The sequence below is a fragment of the Arvicola amphibius genome, chromosome 15, assembly GCF_903992535.2.
Source record: "Arvicola amphibius chromosome 15, mArvAmp1.2, whole genome shotgun sequence".
Taxonomy (NCBI): Eukaryota; Metazoa; Chordata; class Mammalia; order Rodentia; family Cricetidae; genus Arvicola; species Arvicola amphibius.
The window spans coordinates 42,731,957-42,745,811 of record NC_052061.1 but is presented as its reverse complement, the minus strand read 5'-3'; the positions used below and the strand labels follow the sequence as shown (position 1 = coordinate 42,745,811).

The following is a 13,855-nucleotide window of genomic DNA, read 5'->3' as shown; positions in this document are numbered from 1 at the left end:
TCTCTGTGAGCTTTTGTCAGATGGTTTTCATGTGTTGATGACTGTGATGTTTCGTTGTTACACTTCCTGTGTGGTTGACTATACCAACTGATTTTCAGATACCGAACCAGCTCCCCTCACCTGTTCACAGCATAGAATTCTCGCTGTATTGCATGAAGTCGTTAGCTCGTATTTCATCAAAGCCTTTAGTTTTTCAGACAGGGTCTCGCTATGTATTCCTAGCTGGTCTGGAACTCACAGATAATGTCCCTGCCTCCCAAGTGCTGGGATTAAAGGCATGTGCCACCGTGCCTGACCCTTGTCAAAGACTTTTGTGTCCACATTAATGGAGTATGGCCAGAGTTGTAAACCCTTTCTTCCCCAAATTGCTTTGGTCATGGTGTCTTTATTAAAGCAATAGAAAGCAAATTAAAGCAATTTCTTTTTAGTGAAGGCCGTCTGTGGTCATTTATGAACACTAATATAGAAGACACAAACATGGGGGAGGCGAGGTGGGAATATGAGGTCTCTGCCTGTTTGGGGCCTCATGATCAGAAGTTAACACTGGGCACTCAGATCCCTACTTCTAGCTTCCACATTGAATGGGACAATGTACCTGTAGTGATAGAGCACTGTGCTTAGCGCGTGGTGCCGATGGGTACCGGTTGGATCCAGGCCAGTGGCTAGTACTGTTTTTGCTAAGGATTCTCTGTCAGTCACGTGTGTCCACCAGTGGACAGGACTGCCTCTCTAGTGGTCAGTAGGTTCTTGGCTGTCAAGAATCCTAATATAAGCAGACTGCTCACTGACAGATGTGCTCCACAATGGGATCAGGCCCTCAAACCAGTCCTTTGCAAAAAGTCCCCAGATTATTTTCTGAATTTGAAGATACGTCATTTATGTCCTGGACTCTTTACTCCTCCAAAGCAGAGAAGAGGGGGCTCTGGGAACCCTGGACTCTTCCCCTGGAAATCCAGGCTTTCCCCAGTTGACTCGTGTAGCTGTATAATGCAGGCCAGTTTCTCACTTAGCTTTTCTGGTTTTGAAAGGCCCTGCTCTGACCAACGGAGGCCTGAACCTGCACAGCCCCGTGAAGAGGAAGCTGGAGACAGAGAAAGACTACGTCTTTGATAAGAGGCTCAGGTACAGTGTCCGCCAGAATGAAAGCAACTGTCGGTTTCGTGACATTGTGGTGCGGAAGGAAGAGGGCTTCACGCACATTCTTCTGTCCAGCCAGACTTCGGATAACAATGCCTTGACACCTGAGGTAAGAGCTTTGGAGAGATGGGTGATTTCAGACCTCCTCATCGGCCTCGGAACACCCTGCACTTGCTTGTCCATAATGTCTATGGAAGCATGGGGAGTTAGCAAGACGTCTGGGGGTGGGCACTCTCTAGGGTAGCAGTTCTCAAACTTGCCTATGCTGTGACCCTTTAATCCAGTTCCTCCTGCTGTGCTGACCCCCAACCATAAGATTATTTTCATTGCTACTTCATAATTTTACTACTGTTATGAATCATAATAAACCTGTGTTTTCAGATGGTCTTGGATGACCCCTGGGAAAAGGTCATTTATTCCTCCAAAGGGGCCTTGACGCACAGGTTGAGAGCTGGCACTTTAGAGGAACGGCTTTTCCTGACTAGCATTGATAGGATAGCCGGTACCCTCTGGAATGCCCATGAAGTGGTGGAGGGGTGCCATGTCCTTGAACTTGTGACCGCATGTCTTATATGATTTGCGTAGCCAATGGCTCTTTTGTGGAGTTGTGGGTTTTACAGCCCAGAATGATTGACACACTGTGAGAGTAGAGCTGGCAGGTGCCTTTAGGATTTGGGAGGCTGTTAATGTTGCCCCTCCTCTAAGCATGGAGTGTTTTTTGGCGGGGGGCATCCTCACTTACCTTTAGCAGGAGCATCCAGGGGTTCTCTGTAGGTAGGATCTAGAGATGTGTATGTGGGCTCCCTGGTGAGCAGCTCCTCATATGCACATATACCTGGACCCCATGTTGTTTTAAGCTCATCATGGCACATCCACATAAGACCAACTCTTCCTGCATTTTTTCCTACTCTAGTATATTTTAAAAGCGTTTAAAAGGCACATCATTTTCCTTCCATAAATTGAATCAGTGTGACACTGCTCAGTTCATTCTGCCTCATTGGGACAGTTTTGTGTGATAATGGGTACCCATTCATTCTGGTTGCCACATTGTGTTGCACTCATCTGAGGTACCCGTGGTAGCCCTAACTACTGAGCTGTGGCTTTGGTTTATGATGATGGGCATCAGTCAGTTACAAGAATGAGTGATGGATTCACTGATTTCAGCGGTTGGACAAGTCAGGCAAGCTGGCACACTGGTTACAGTAGTCTCTAAAGAAGGAGCCCATTGGCTCCAAGAGGAGGTGCTGGAGGAGGAATGTTTTAGATTTGGGAGTCTAGCAACCTGCGTTCCAACCCGCCCCCACTTCTGTTGCCATTTCTGTTACCAGGGGGAAATTACTCTGCCTGTGCATCCCCTGTTTATAGAAAAGGCACTGCGTTTTCCTTGTGAGATTACAGACAGCACTTGTAGGTGTCCAGGAGTGTCTGGTGCTCAGGGCTGGCCTATATAGGCTCTTGCTGTTACTAAGAAGAAGCCGAGGCTGCTTAGGGTCACCAGCCAGTCCACCTTGCTTGTTAGTGAACAGCCTGGAAGGAACCCTTTCATGGTGGCCATTGAATTTCTTCTCTTAGCTGTGCATGTGGCATTGGGTAGGTTGACAAGACAAGGAAAAGTCCATTCGTGACCAGATGCATTGACTCAGTTCTGCGATCAGAAAGATGATGTTTGTCTTGTTAGCATAGGAGTGGAAACAAGGCTCTCTGGAACCAGGCTTCGCCCTTCAAAGCTTGTCCACTTTCCTGCTCGGTGAGGGGCCCCGTGCTTGCCTCCAGCCTCTGGTTCTTCCAGTGCTCGTGGTCTCAGCCAGCACCAGAAGCAGCAGCCACAGTGTTTGAAGCTCCCTTTCTGTTGCCCTGATGAAACACTGAAACCCAAAACAATTTAGTGGGAGAAAAGAGGAGATTTCATCTTACACTTCCGGGTCTGTCAGTGAGAGAACTCAGGGCTGGAACTCAAGGCAGGAGCCTGAAAGTGGAAATCACAGAAGATGCTGCTTTTTGGCTCACTCAGCTTGCTCTCTGGCTTGCGTCTGGCTGGATTTCTTATAGGGCCCAGAACCATTCACCTTAGGAATGGTGCCGCCCACAGTGGGCAATGCCCTCCCACATCATGACAGTTCCCCTGCCAATCATGCCCACAGCTGATTTAGACAATTCATCAACTGGGCCTTCTCCTCTCCGATGACTCTATGCTGGGTCAAGTTGGCAGCTGATGCTAATGGGGACACACAGGAACAGGCCCCGGCCACACAGGTGTGTCTCCCACACCCTGTTGTCACATCTGGTCATTCAGACTTCCCTCAAAGCTTGTCTCCTTTCCCTCTGTCTGCTGTGCATCTATCTGTCTCGCTCACAATGAATTTCTTCTAGTTTATCTGTGTTTTTCTTTCTGAATACACTTTTCCTCTGCTTGAGGTCCAGGCCTTTGCAGTCATGTTCTTTGAGAGTCTTAGAATGATAAACTCTCTTGTGCTTAAAAGACCCAGGTTTTAGCCTTGCCTTTGAATGGCCAAGTTGTATTGGTGAAGAATTTGTTCTATAGATGTTTCTCTCAGCACGTTGAACACTATATCCCATTACCTTCCTCTAGTGCTTGCTAGTCTTCTTTAGAACTATCCTCTGGTCAAGGGTTCATCTTTGAGGTAAGCTTTCTTTTGCCTCTGGATACTTAAAGATTTACCTTGCCTTGCATTGGCCTTTTGTGGTGTCTCGAACTCAGGCATGTATTAAACAGACTTAAAGCATTTCCCCCAAGATTCTCTGGTCCTCATCCCAGAGCCTAAGATGATGCTAACTTACATGCCTGGGCATTAAGGTTTCTGGAGGAAGGAAGGCTGCTCCTCAGCTGACTTTGAGAGGAAGAGATTATTTTGGAAGGAAAGGTCTCCATGGTCTCAGCATCATCACAGGGTCTAAGGTGCAGAGGAGGAAGAGAGAAGAGTCAGCACAGAGAGAGGCAGAGGGAGCAGAGGGTAGACCCAGCTGGCCATCACTGCCTTGGAAGGTGGAGAGTGGGGCCAGGAGCTAGGGAACATGCAGGAAGCGTGTTCTCCCTTACCGTGTCCAGGTTGGAATGCGGTTCACTATGTATGTTCTCAGCCTCTGCCTCAGACAGACTGCCCGTTCTCTGTGACATCTAAATATGGCTCCTTCAGCACCCGTTTTAACCTTCTTGGCTTGCACTGATTCTTACCCTCTTAGTGTGTTTTCTGTTCTGTCTCTCTGATCGGGGCACAGGGAAACTTCTCCAGATCTTCCAGTTTGCTTATTCTCCCTCCAGCTCCGTTTAGTCTGTTAACCTAGGCAGCAGTCATGACTTTGCTGTCCGTGTGACCCGTTCTCTTCCCCTAAGCCCTCTCATTTCATTCTCTCCTAGTCGTCATTGTTTCCCTGCCCCTTTCCCACTCCGTGGCTGTTTTAGACATATTTTAAACTGTTCTAGTCTCTTAGAGTGTTAGTACTTAACATTGCTGTGTCCCTCCCATTTGTATGTCTGTTCATATTTCTCAAATGCTTTGTGTCATTGTGTTGGGAGCTCATCTGCAGCGCAGATTACTTCCCTGTGGTGTGGTCATGTGGCTTAGGTGTCAGTCTCTCTCAAAAGCACTTCTGTATTCGTTTTTATGAGATGCTCCAGAAATGCTGCTAGCTTGTATCCAGTTTCCATATCAATCAATTCATCAATTTTTAAAAGATACTGCTTTTTATTCTCTCTCTCTCTCTCTCTCTCTCTCTCTCTCTCTCTCTCTCACACACACACACACACACACACACACACGCACACGTGCACATGTCTAGGTGTGGTTTTGTGCACATGATTGTAGTATCCTCCAGTATACTCCTGGAGCTTGGTGTTCAGCAGTCAGGAGCCTCCTGACATGGCCTCAGGAACCCAACTTGGTGCTTTGCAAGAACAATGCGTGCTTTTAACTGCCGAGCCGTCTCCACAGTCCCTCCTCTTTTAATTTGAAGATTTCTCTTTCATGTGGTATTACACCTCAGAACTTTGTGTTGGGGTTTTAAGTTCTCATGGGAGATTTTACCTACAGAAGTAGTTCAAGCTGCTTGTTCTGACTAGGATATGGAGGACGTGTGGTGGAGAGGCCGAAGGAAGGGCTCGACTGGTTAGTTTTAGATTACAATGCAGGTTTCCTGACCAGGAAGTCATCCTGAGTGCCCGGGTTCCCAAGAGAAATTGTGTAGGCAGCGTGGACAGGATTCACGACAGATAGGGCTGTGTGGGGCGTGAGTCAGAGTGGGGAAGCCACAGGTGTGACAGTGACCAACTGTCATGTCATGGCTCTATTTTGAATGTCTATACCAGGCACTGTGGTAGCCTCAAGAATACAGCAGGGGCTAAGAAAGACAACATTCTGATCATTGTTCAAACCATGGTCTAACTGGAACAAACAAGTGAAGTTTCTCCTGTGGTGGCATGAAGGGGAGAACAAGATGCTCTTAATCCCGAATTTACTGTCCCTCCCAGGATGTGACCTCCCAGGCACCCTGTCATTTATTCCTTACCTGGAAAGAATTCTAGATGTTAAGACCAGCAAATCCCAATCTTGTGGATAATACATGACAGACCATGAGCTTGGCTGTGTTGCAAATACTAAAACTTGCTAAGCGTGGCCACCTCTAACCCCTTGTGCAAGGGTCTAGGGAGATGGAACAAGAGAAGAAAATGTAACTGAAGCATCTAGAGGCTAAACTCACCAAAGCTGTACAGAGGACAATTTCCCCACACTTTGTAAGGGCTTCAGCCAGCAAACCCCAGAAATGGGTCTGCAGAGGTTCACAGGGTCTGACCAAGTCCATGCCGTGCTCTCAGGTCTGGACCAGTGACCCCTAACCTCCAAGTTGATCCTTCTGCCCACACTGTGCGTGGTGCTGGAAAACCGGTTTGATTGAGTTCCTTTTCTGGGTCTGGCCTGTGCTTTCGTCCAGCAGAGGCTCTCGGGTTCTCAGAGCTCTGCACAATCGCCTCTGCCCACAGATCATGAAGGAGGTCCGGCGAGCGCTGTGCAACGCGGCCACAGACGATAGCAAGCTGCTGCTGCTCAGCGCGGTGGGCAGCGTATTCTGCAGCGGCCTGGACTATTCCTACCTGATCGGCCGGCTGTCCAGTGACCGGAGGAAGGAGAGCACTCGCATCGCAGAAGCCATCCGGTGAGCTCAGCTTCTCTTGGAGCGAACACTTTGGGAGCCTGCCAGCCATGACCAGGCTTAGCAAATGGAAGTACAAGCTGTTCAGTTAAACTTAAATTTCAGACAAGGTGGGATTTTAATTTTAGTGTAAGTACATCCTCGACAACATTTAGGACACCAGGCCATGCCTATATCTTAGTTATATTTTTATTTATCTGAAATTTGATTCTTTTTCAATGCCAGGGATCAAACCCAGGGCCTTGTACATGGAGAGATAGGAAAGAGGGAGCATTTCCCAAGCTCAGATGCCCCCAAGAAGGCCTGAAAACTCTTCTGTAGTGGGGTTGCATCTCCACAGGCACAAGGTCATTCATAGTTTCTTCATGTGGCCAGGGAAGAGAGCACCTAACTTGGGTCAACCAGGAAGTTTCTCCCTGAGTGGATTGAAAAAGCCAGAGAAAAACCTTATTATTACCCACAAGAGATGAGGTGGTTGGAAGAGAGTGGGGCAAGGATCAAGATGTCAGAAGGCTGGAGCTCAAAGGAGGGTAGGCATTGGCACAGATGACATGCTACACAGAGACTGGGGGCCAATCATCACACCTGGAGGACACTCCTGCTTCCTCAACTTTGGACTGTTCCCTTGCATCCCATATTTCACATTCATGACCAGGCAGCAATGCATTGCTCGTAGAGTCTTCTGTGGTCTTCCAGAGAGGTGCCTGAGCAAACTGCACTGTTGGGTGTTTGCTTCATGCAGGATCCCCATCTCTACTCCTGTGAACTCCCCAGGTGCATTAATAAATCCATGAGCACACCCATCTCTTATGAAAGTACCCTTTTCATAATCCACCAGGGATGAGCTAGCCTTTGGACCCAGAGCCATCCCTGATCTCCATGTTACCTCCAGGCATCCCTGGCCATGGTTTCCTAGGGGACCACCTGGTCTAAGCAAAACTCCCACACCCTTCTCTACTTTTGTAAAGAATACACACACACATGTAGGGATGGGGATCCATTTCCTTCATGCAGATGTCAGATGAGGGAGATAACAGATGTGACAGAGTGTTCATCAGCCAGCATCAAGACCACCCAGAGGGATAGGCAGACTCACCTGTGCTGTATACAGGAGACACAACGGCACATGCAACATGGTATCTGGGAAGAGTCACACCTCCCTCTGCATTGGCTAGTAGTGCAGCCTCAGAGACATGGCTCCTCTCACTAAGCCTATAGATTTATCTAGAAAATGGGCGTCATCTGCATTCCAGTTCTAGCCTCTCTGATGGGTTGTTAGAATGGAAGATGCTCATATATAACCTGTGTGGGGTACTCCTGGGTCACATTAAGTGCTTAGAATAGCTGTTAACAATTGCCACCTTTGTGGGCTAGAGAGATAGCTCAGTTGGTAAAGTGCTTGTCATGCACTCAGAGCCCATATTTTTTTTATAAAGCATGGTATGATGATGTGTGTGTACTTGGGTCATGGTGGGGCAGAGACTGGTAGATCCCTAGAGCTTGCTGGCCAGCTAGCCTAGCCTACTTGGTGAATTCCAGGCCAGTGTGACTGTAGAGTATACTACTAGAGATCCCTCTGTGGCCTTAGAGGACAGTTGCTATGTGTGTCTCTGGTGCTCACAGACCCTGGAATGCCTGACATGGCTCTAGCTGTCCTGACTCTGGTTAAAGGGAATGGGCACCTGGGTCTCAAGGGAAACGGCAGTTGCTCTAGGTGAAGCAAAGACATCCCCGGTGGTAGCATTTTGCTTGAGTCTCCTCAGAGCGAGTAGAATGGACCACAGACCACCATGAATCAGATGTGAGCTATATATAGAAATATAGGCCTAATCATAACAGTCTGATCCATTATTCCTCATATGCTGGGCATGTGCTATAATTCTCATTTAACTCTTTGGTTACCCAGCATTGGCCTTCCCATTTTATAGAGCAGAAAGTCCATTAGTGATGGGCAGAGTTGAGATTTGACCTCAAAACAGTCTTCTTTGATGTTCCATGCCACATCAGGCAACATTTGCCTGGTCAGGCTCTAGGCACAGGGCTTGGGCTGAGCACAGGGATGTGCAAAGGGCCAGAGTCAGTCTCAGGGTACTGGACACTGAAGAAAATAGAGAGCAGCCCTCTGAGCCCAGCCCTGCCACTGAAGGGCGATCAGATATCTGATCGGCAGGTCTGTAATGCAATATCCTGTTTGCTGTTTGGCGTCTGCATCCGTGGGGCCCCTGAAATAGAGATCTTATGCCTGAGGTGAGAGGAAAAGGATGGGAGGGTCCCACATGGTGCATTTATATAAGGGGAAAGAAACCGGAGCAGCTGGTGATGGGAGGCCGGGGCTGTATGCGCTTCAAACCCATCACTTTCTTCAGGGTTCCTCCTAGCCTTGCACAAAGCAGAAGTCTCTGGGTGCTGAAATGGAAAACTCTGGAAGGGGTGAAAGTGTCATTAGCTTCCCGAATTGTCATCATATGAGGTATGACAGCATCAGCAATGCCTACCCAAGGCCCACAGTATGAAGGCTAACTTAATAGTCACCGACTCCATGCTGCTGAGAGCATCTAACAGATGTGTGGCTGTGTATCAGGGGGGCTGTGCTGATGTTCTCAGTATCCTCAGAATGGAGGGGGTAGCATAAGGAGTCTGAAAATCTTCCCATGTCTCAGATCCTCGACTTTGGAGTTGTACAAAAGTTCTTAGAAATGGGATGTCTGATAAAAATTGCCCAGCCCTTGGCTTCCCTAGACTGTCCATGTAAGTTGGACATCCTTAGTACACTCAGATTGCATTGGTTGAAATAAGCCAGTGCTCTAACCTAAAACCCAGCCGTGAGGGTAGGAAGGGCACCAGGAAGATAGCCACTGCAAACCCACAGCTCTATGGTGTTTGGCCTCCCCTGGCACCTGCACCCAAATCACACACACACACACGCACACATGCACACATACACATGCACACACACATATGCACATACACACGCACACACACATATGCACACACACACACGCATGCACACACATATGCACATACACATGCACACACATATGCACACACAGGAAGCCATATCTGGTGGCCCTGTTTGATAAGTAAAGACATCTATTAGACCTTGACCAATGCAGCATGTCAGGCAGAGTTAAACATCATGTAGCACTGTAGAACCAACCTTGATGACTCTGGCATCCCTGCAGGTAATTCGGAGCTAAGACCATCCCAGGATTGAAAGAAATCTTAGGTGTTCCTAGGCTCCGCCCATGTCCACCCTCTGAAGCTTGAATCCCATCTTCAGCATCACTCAAAGTGATCATCAAGTTAAAGCCAGAATTCCTCTAGTGAAGGAATTTCCCACCAGTCATCACGTCTTGGTCAGTGATGTCAGAACATTTGCTCTCCCTGGAGATGGACTTGCCCTTGAGGGGTACTTCCCTTTGGCTCTTGTTTAGAACTGCCATTTAGCTTATCTTTCTTTAAGTATACAACCTCGTCAATATTTAGGATGCCTATAGAATTTACTGTCCAGGCCGTGTTTTTTTTTTTTTTTTTTTTTTTGAGTAGATGGGAGGTGAAGAGAACTGAGAGCTTATCAGGCACAGCTAGGCTACCAGGGTGCTTAGTCACGCCATTCCTCCCTCCTGAGAATCTGACAGTCCCGTGGGTCTGCATGTAGGCTGTGTGGCCTCTGGCTGGCCTTCCCTTGCTTCTTAAGACCAGGAATTGTGTCACAGCACCTGAGAGAGTCAGAGGTATCCTGAAGCCAGCAAATGCAAGCCATGAGTTACAGAGGCTCTCTTCCTCCAGAGACTTCGTGAAAGCCTTTATCCAGTTTAAGAAGCCCATCGTGGTAGCCATCAATGGGCCGGCATTGGGCCTGGGAGCGTCCATTCTACCCCTCTGTGACATCGTATGGGCCAGTGAGAAGGCCTGGTTTCAGACACCGTATGCTACTATCCGCCTCACACCTGCTGGCTGTTCCTCCTACACCTTCCCCCAGATCCTGGGTGTGGCACTGGTAAGCCTCCTGTTTCCTACATAAATCCTCAATCTGAGATTCACGGGCCTGGGTTGTAGCAGGACCCTTTTACTGGGGTTAGAATATGGCAGTGTCCTATGGGTGAAAACCAGGTATCCATTAGGCCTGAGGAACCTGCTCTGGCATCCTTTGCTGTCCCGGAATTGCTGCGACTGATGCCAGGCTGATCTCATGCCAGACCACCAGGTCTTCAGGCTATTGGTGTTTGATGGAGTAGCTGAGCTGAGACGGTGATGATGATGTCACCTACTGTGTGCCAGGCACCATGCACAGCATCCCCTTTCTTCCTCACTAGGCTCTGGTGAAGCTGTGCCCTCCCAACCTCAGTCTTCTTTATACCTCGAAATGAACTGAAGGCCGTGTGTTCTCAACCGAGTTCTGTGTGGCTCCTTCTGTTCTGTCTCGGTGACAGAGAGTGATGGAGACACACCAGGGTCCCTTCAAGTGTACATTTTGCTGCCAATGACCTAAAGGATCTGCCAAATGTCCCATTTCATAAAGGTTCACCACTTTTCCTCGAAGAGTCAAGCCAAGGACCAATCCTTAAACATTCAGAGCTTTGGGGAACACTTACGCCCCTGTAGCATTGTGTATGACAGCCACGCATGTCAAAGCAGAGAAAACCATGTCACTTTGAGGTGTGGGATGCAGAGGCAGGCCAGCCAAGATGGGAGTGTTCCATCATTCACAACTGCATAGTGTCTGTGCCCCAAGCCGCTGGATGCTGTTGTTCTACCTTGGTGTTCTCATCTTTGGGTTCCTAATGCTGTAGAGAGTTTTGATTGACTTAATTTTTTTTTTTTTTTTGGTTTTTCGAGACAGGGTTTCCCTGTAGTTTCTAGAGCCTGTCCTGGAACTAGCTCTTGTAGACCAGGCTGGCCTTGAACTCAGAGATCCGCCTGCCTCTGCCTCCCGAGTGCTGGGATTAAAGGCGTGCGCCACCACCGCCCGGCTTTGACTTAATTTTTTTAAAGCCTAGTGATCCTTTTGAGAATTTTTACTCTCTCTCTCTCGTTCCATCTCCTTCTCATCCCTCTCTGTCTTCATCCCTTCCTTCTCCCCTCAGAACTAATCTCTCTTCTGAGAGGGTGAACTTGACTCACCGTTCTAGTTAGAAAGTGTTAGCCTGCAGGTAGATCACCCTCTCCTTCCAAGACCGTTGCAGGGCCAGGCAATCAGCACTGAAAGGAACCTGAAAGGTTGTGCAGACCCACCCAGGGGTCGATGACTGGAGGGGAGTACTGTTGGGTTTACAGAGCTTTGCTAGATCCGTTGGCTTCTCTTGACACTTTAATGAGAGTGGTGGCAGATGTTTGTATGCCTTCCATACTGTGTATCCGACCCTAGGTTGTGACTCCTGCCTCAGGGAGCAGAGAGGCGCTCATGCCCAGCTGTTCCAGGCTTCCTTCCCTAAGGGACACGGGCAGAGCTCTGCATCCTCAGCTTTCTCCTGCCTTTCTTCTTCCAGGCCAATGAAATGCTGTTCTGCGGGCGGAAACTCACTGCCCAGGAGGCGTGCAGCCGGGGCCTTGTCTCACAGGTCTTCTGGCCCACGACCTTCAGCCAGGAGGTCATGCTGCGGGTGAAGGAGATGGCATCCTGCAGTGCCGTGGTGAGTCCCCATGTCACTCATGTACTGACCTTGTAACTGGACCATTGTGTGTACGTGCATGCAGGTGGAGTCCTAAGACCAATGCGGAGTCTCTTCCAATGTCATCTCTACCTTATTTTTTTTGAGATGAGCTCTCTCACCAAACCCAAAGCTTGCCAGTTTGCCTAGACTGTGACCAGTGAGCACCAGAGAATCCTCCTGTCCCCACATCCCCACTTCTAGGATTGTTGAGTGTGCACTGCTATACCCAGCATTTTCCATGGGTTCTGGGGGAATCAGACTCAGGTTCTCATGCCCATGTGACAACTGAGTCCTTCCCATAGCTCCCCAGAGAACCTGCAGAGTCAGTGAGAGGTTTTCTGCAGTGTGGGATATACTGCCTCTTGGTACAGAAGGCCTTATTAGAGGAAGATGCCCAGGATATTGCATATTCTTATCCACACCCAATTGAAAGAGGCTCATGGGAGAGATTTATAACTGAGAAGCAAGCATTGTGTTAAGAGAAAGCTCTGAACACCCACAAAAGCACCAAGCTAAAGTCTCAGAAAGGGAAGGCCCAGGACAATACAGGTCAAGGGACAGAGACCAGCGCAGGCTGCCACTGTTTTATTTCTTCCGTCCAGCCTAGTGTCCGACACATCTAGAGGTCGCTCTTCGACTCAAGGGATGCACTAAAGAAGGGATGGACCACACCTCCTCGGAGGTGTTTTAGTTAAACAATGGTTTTGATTTCATGACTGAAACTCTGAGCATAGGAGGGGACTCAAGCCCCAGGGCCGGTTCCCGAGCGGGTCTTGACGCCGAAGGATAAGGTCTATACTCTTGTCCTTAAGAAACAGAGTGCTGCCGGGCGGTGGTGGCGCAGGCCTTTAATCCCAGCACTCGGGAGGCAGAGGCAGGCGGATCTCTGTGAGTTCGAGACCAGCCTGGTCTACAAGAGCTAGTTCCAGGACAGGCTCCAAAGCTACAGAGAAACCCTGTCTCGAAAAACCAAAAAAAAAAAAAAAAAAAAAAAAAAGAGTGCTGGGCTGGGTCTGTGAGCTACATCCCTGCATCCCATGCCTTCTTCCCCCACAAGCATCCCACCTATATGTCCAGCTGACATGGGCATCTACTCAGCCTCTTCCTGTTAGCTGTTTAGTCTGCACACTCTCACAGTAGTGCTGCTCATGACGGTTGTGGTGATCTCCATATTGGAACATGGACCACGTGCCTTACTGGTTTTATGTGGATTCTCTTTGAACTAACGACTGGGATTATTTTGTTGCCCCTTTTCCTGAGATTCTTCCCCTTTCAGCTCTGAAAGAATCTCGCCAAGAAACCTTACACTCCCAAGTAAACGGGCATGCTTAATCACCTGAGGGCGAGCTTCACAGAGAGGCAAGGGGAGAGCTCAAGCAGAAGAAACAGCAAGGGTTTGGGAGGCAGGAGGCAGGAAAGCAGGAAGGTCGTATGCGTCTCAGCATCAACTGTGGCCAGTTTGCCCAGGGGATGCAGGAGGCAGGCATGAGCTGCAGTGGGGTGTGGGCCACACTCTGGGCAAGGGGAGGCCCCCAGATGAAGTATCTGTTGAAAGGATACCCGAGGGGACCATTAGGAGACACCCACACAGAATAAACCTCCACAGCAGCACTGCAGAGGACCCAGGAACTTTAGGTGACTTACCGAGAAAAGACTGTGCAGCAAGGTGAAGCCTGCAGCCTCTGGAAGGTGTTGCTATCAGGAGAAAAAGATTCCAGGATGAGAGGCGCTCAGGGTTCCTTCCGCCATTCTGGAGTGTAAGATCTTTCCAGGCAGCTTTGTGAACTTCATCAGAAACCCATAGAAAAACACAGCTCCATCGGTACAGTGCTTGCTGTGCATGCATGGAGACCTGTGATTGATACTCCAGAAACTATATGTGTATATACATGTATGTG

At 48.8% G+C, this 13,855-nt stretch overlaps 1 protein-coding gene across 1 annotated transcript in view; it reads left to right on the top strand.

The window, feature by feature from the left end:
- The window catches only part of Cdyl2 (chromodomain Y like 2), a 158,823-nt gene that overhangs the window by 143,570 nt on the left and 1,398 nt on the right, over positions 1-13,855 (top strand). The window contains exons 3-6 of the mRNA XM_038313282.1: positions 1,029-1,246; positions 6,134-6,306; positions 10,093-10,303; positions 11,793-11,936. Coding sequence (XP_038169210.1) covers positions 1,029-1,246; positions 6,134-6,306; positions 10,093-10,303; positions 11,793-11,936 — 746 coding nt within the window. The remainder of the gene's footprint in view (positions 1-1,028; positions 1,247-6,133; positions 6,307-10,092; positions 10,304-11,792; positions 11,937-13,855) is intronic.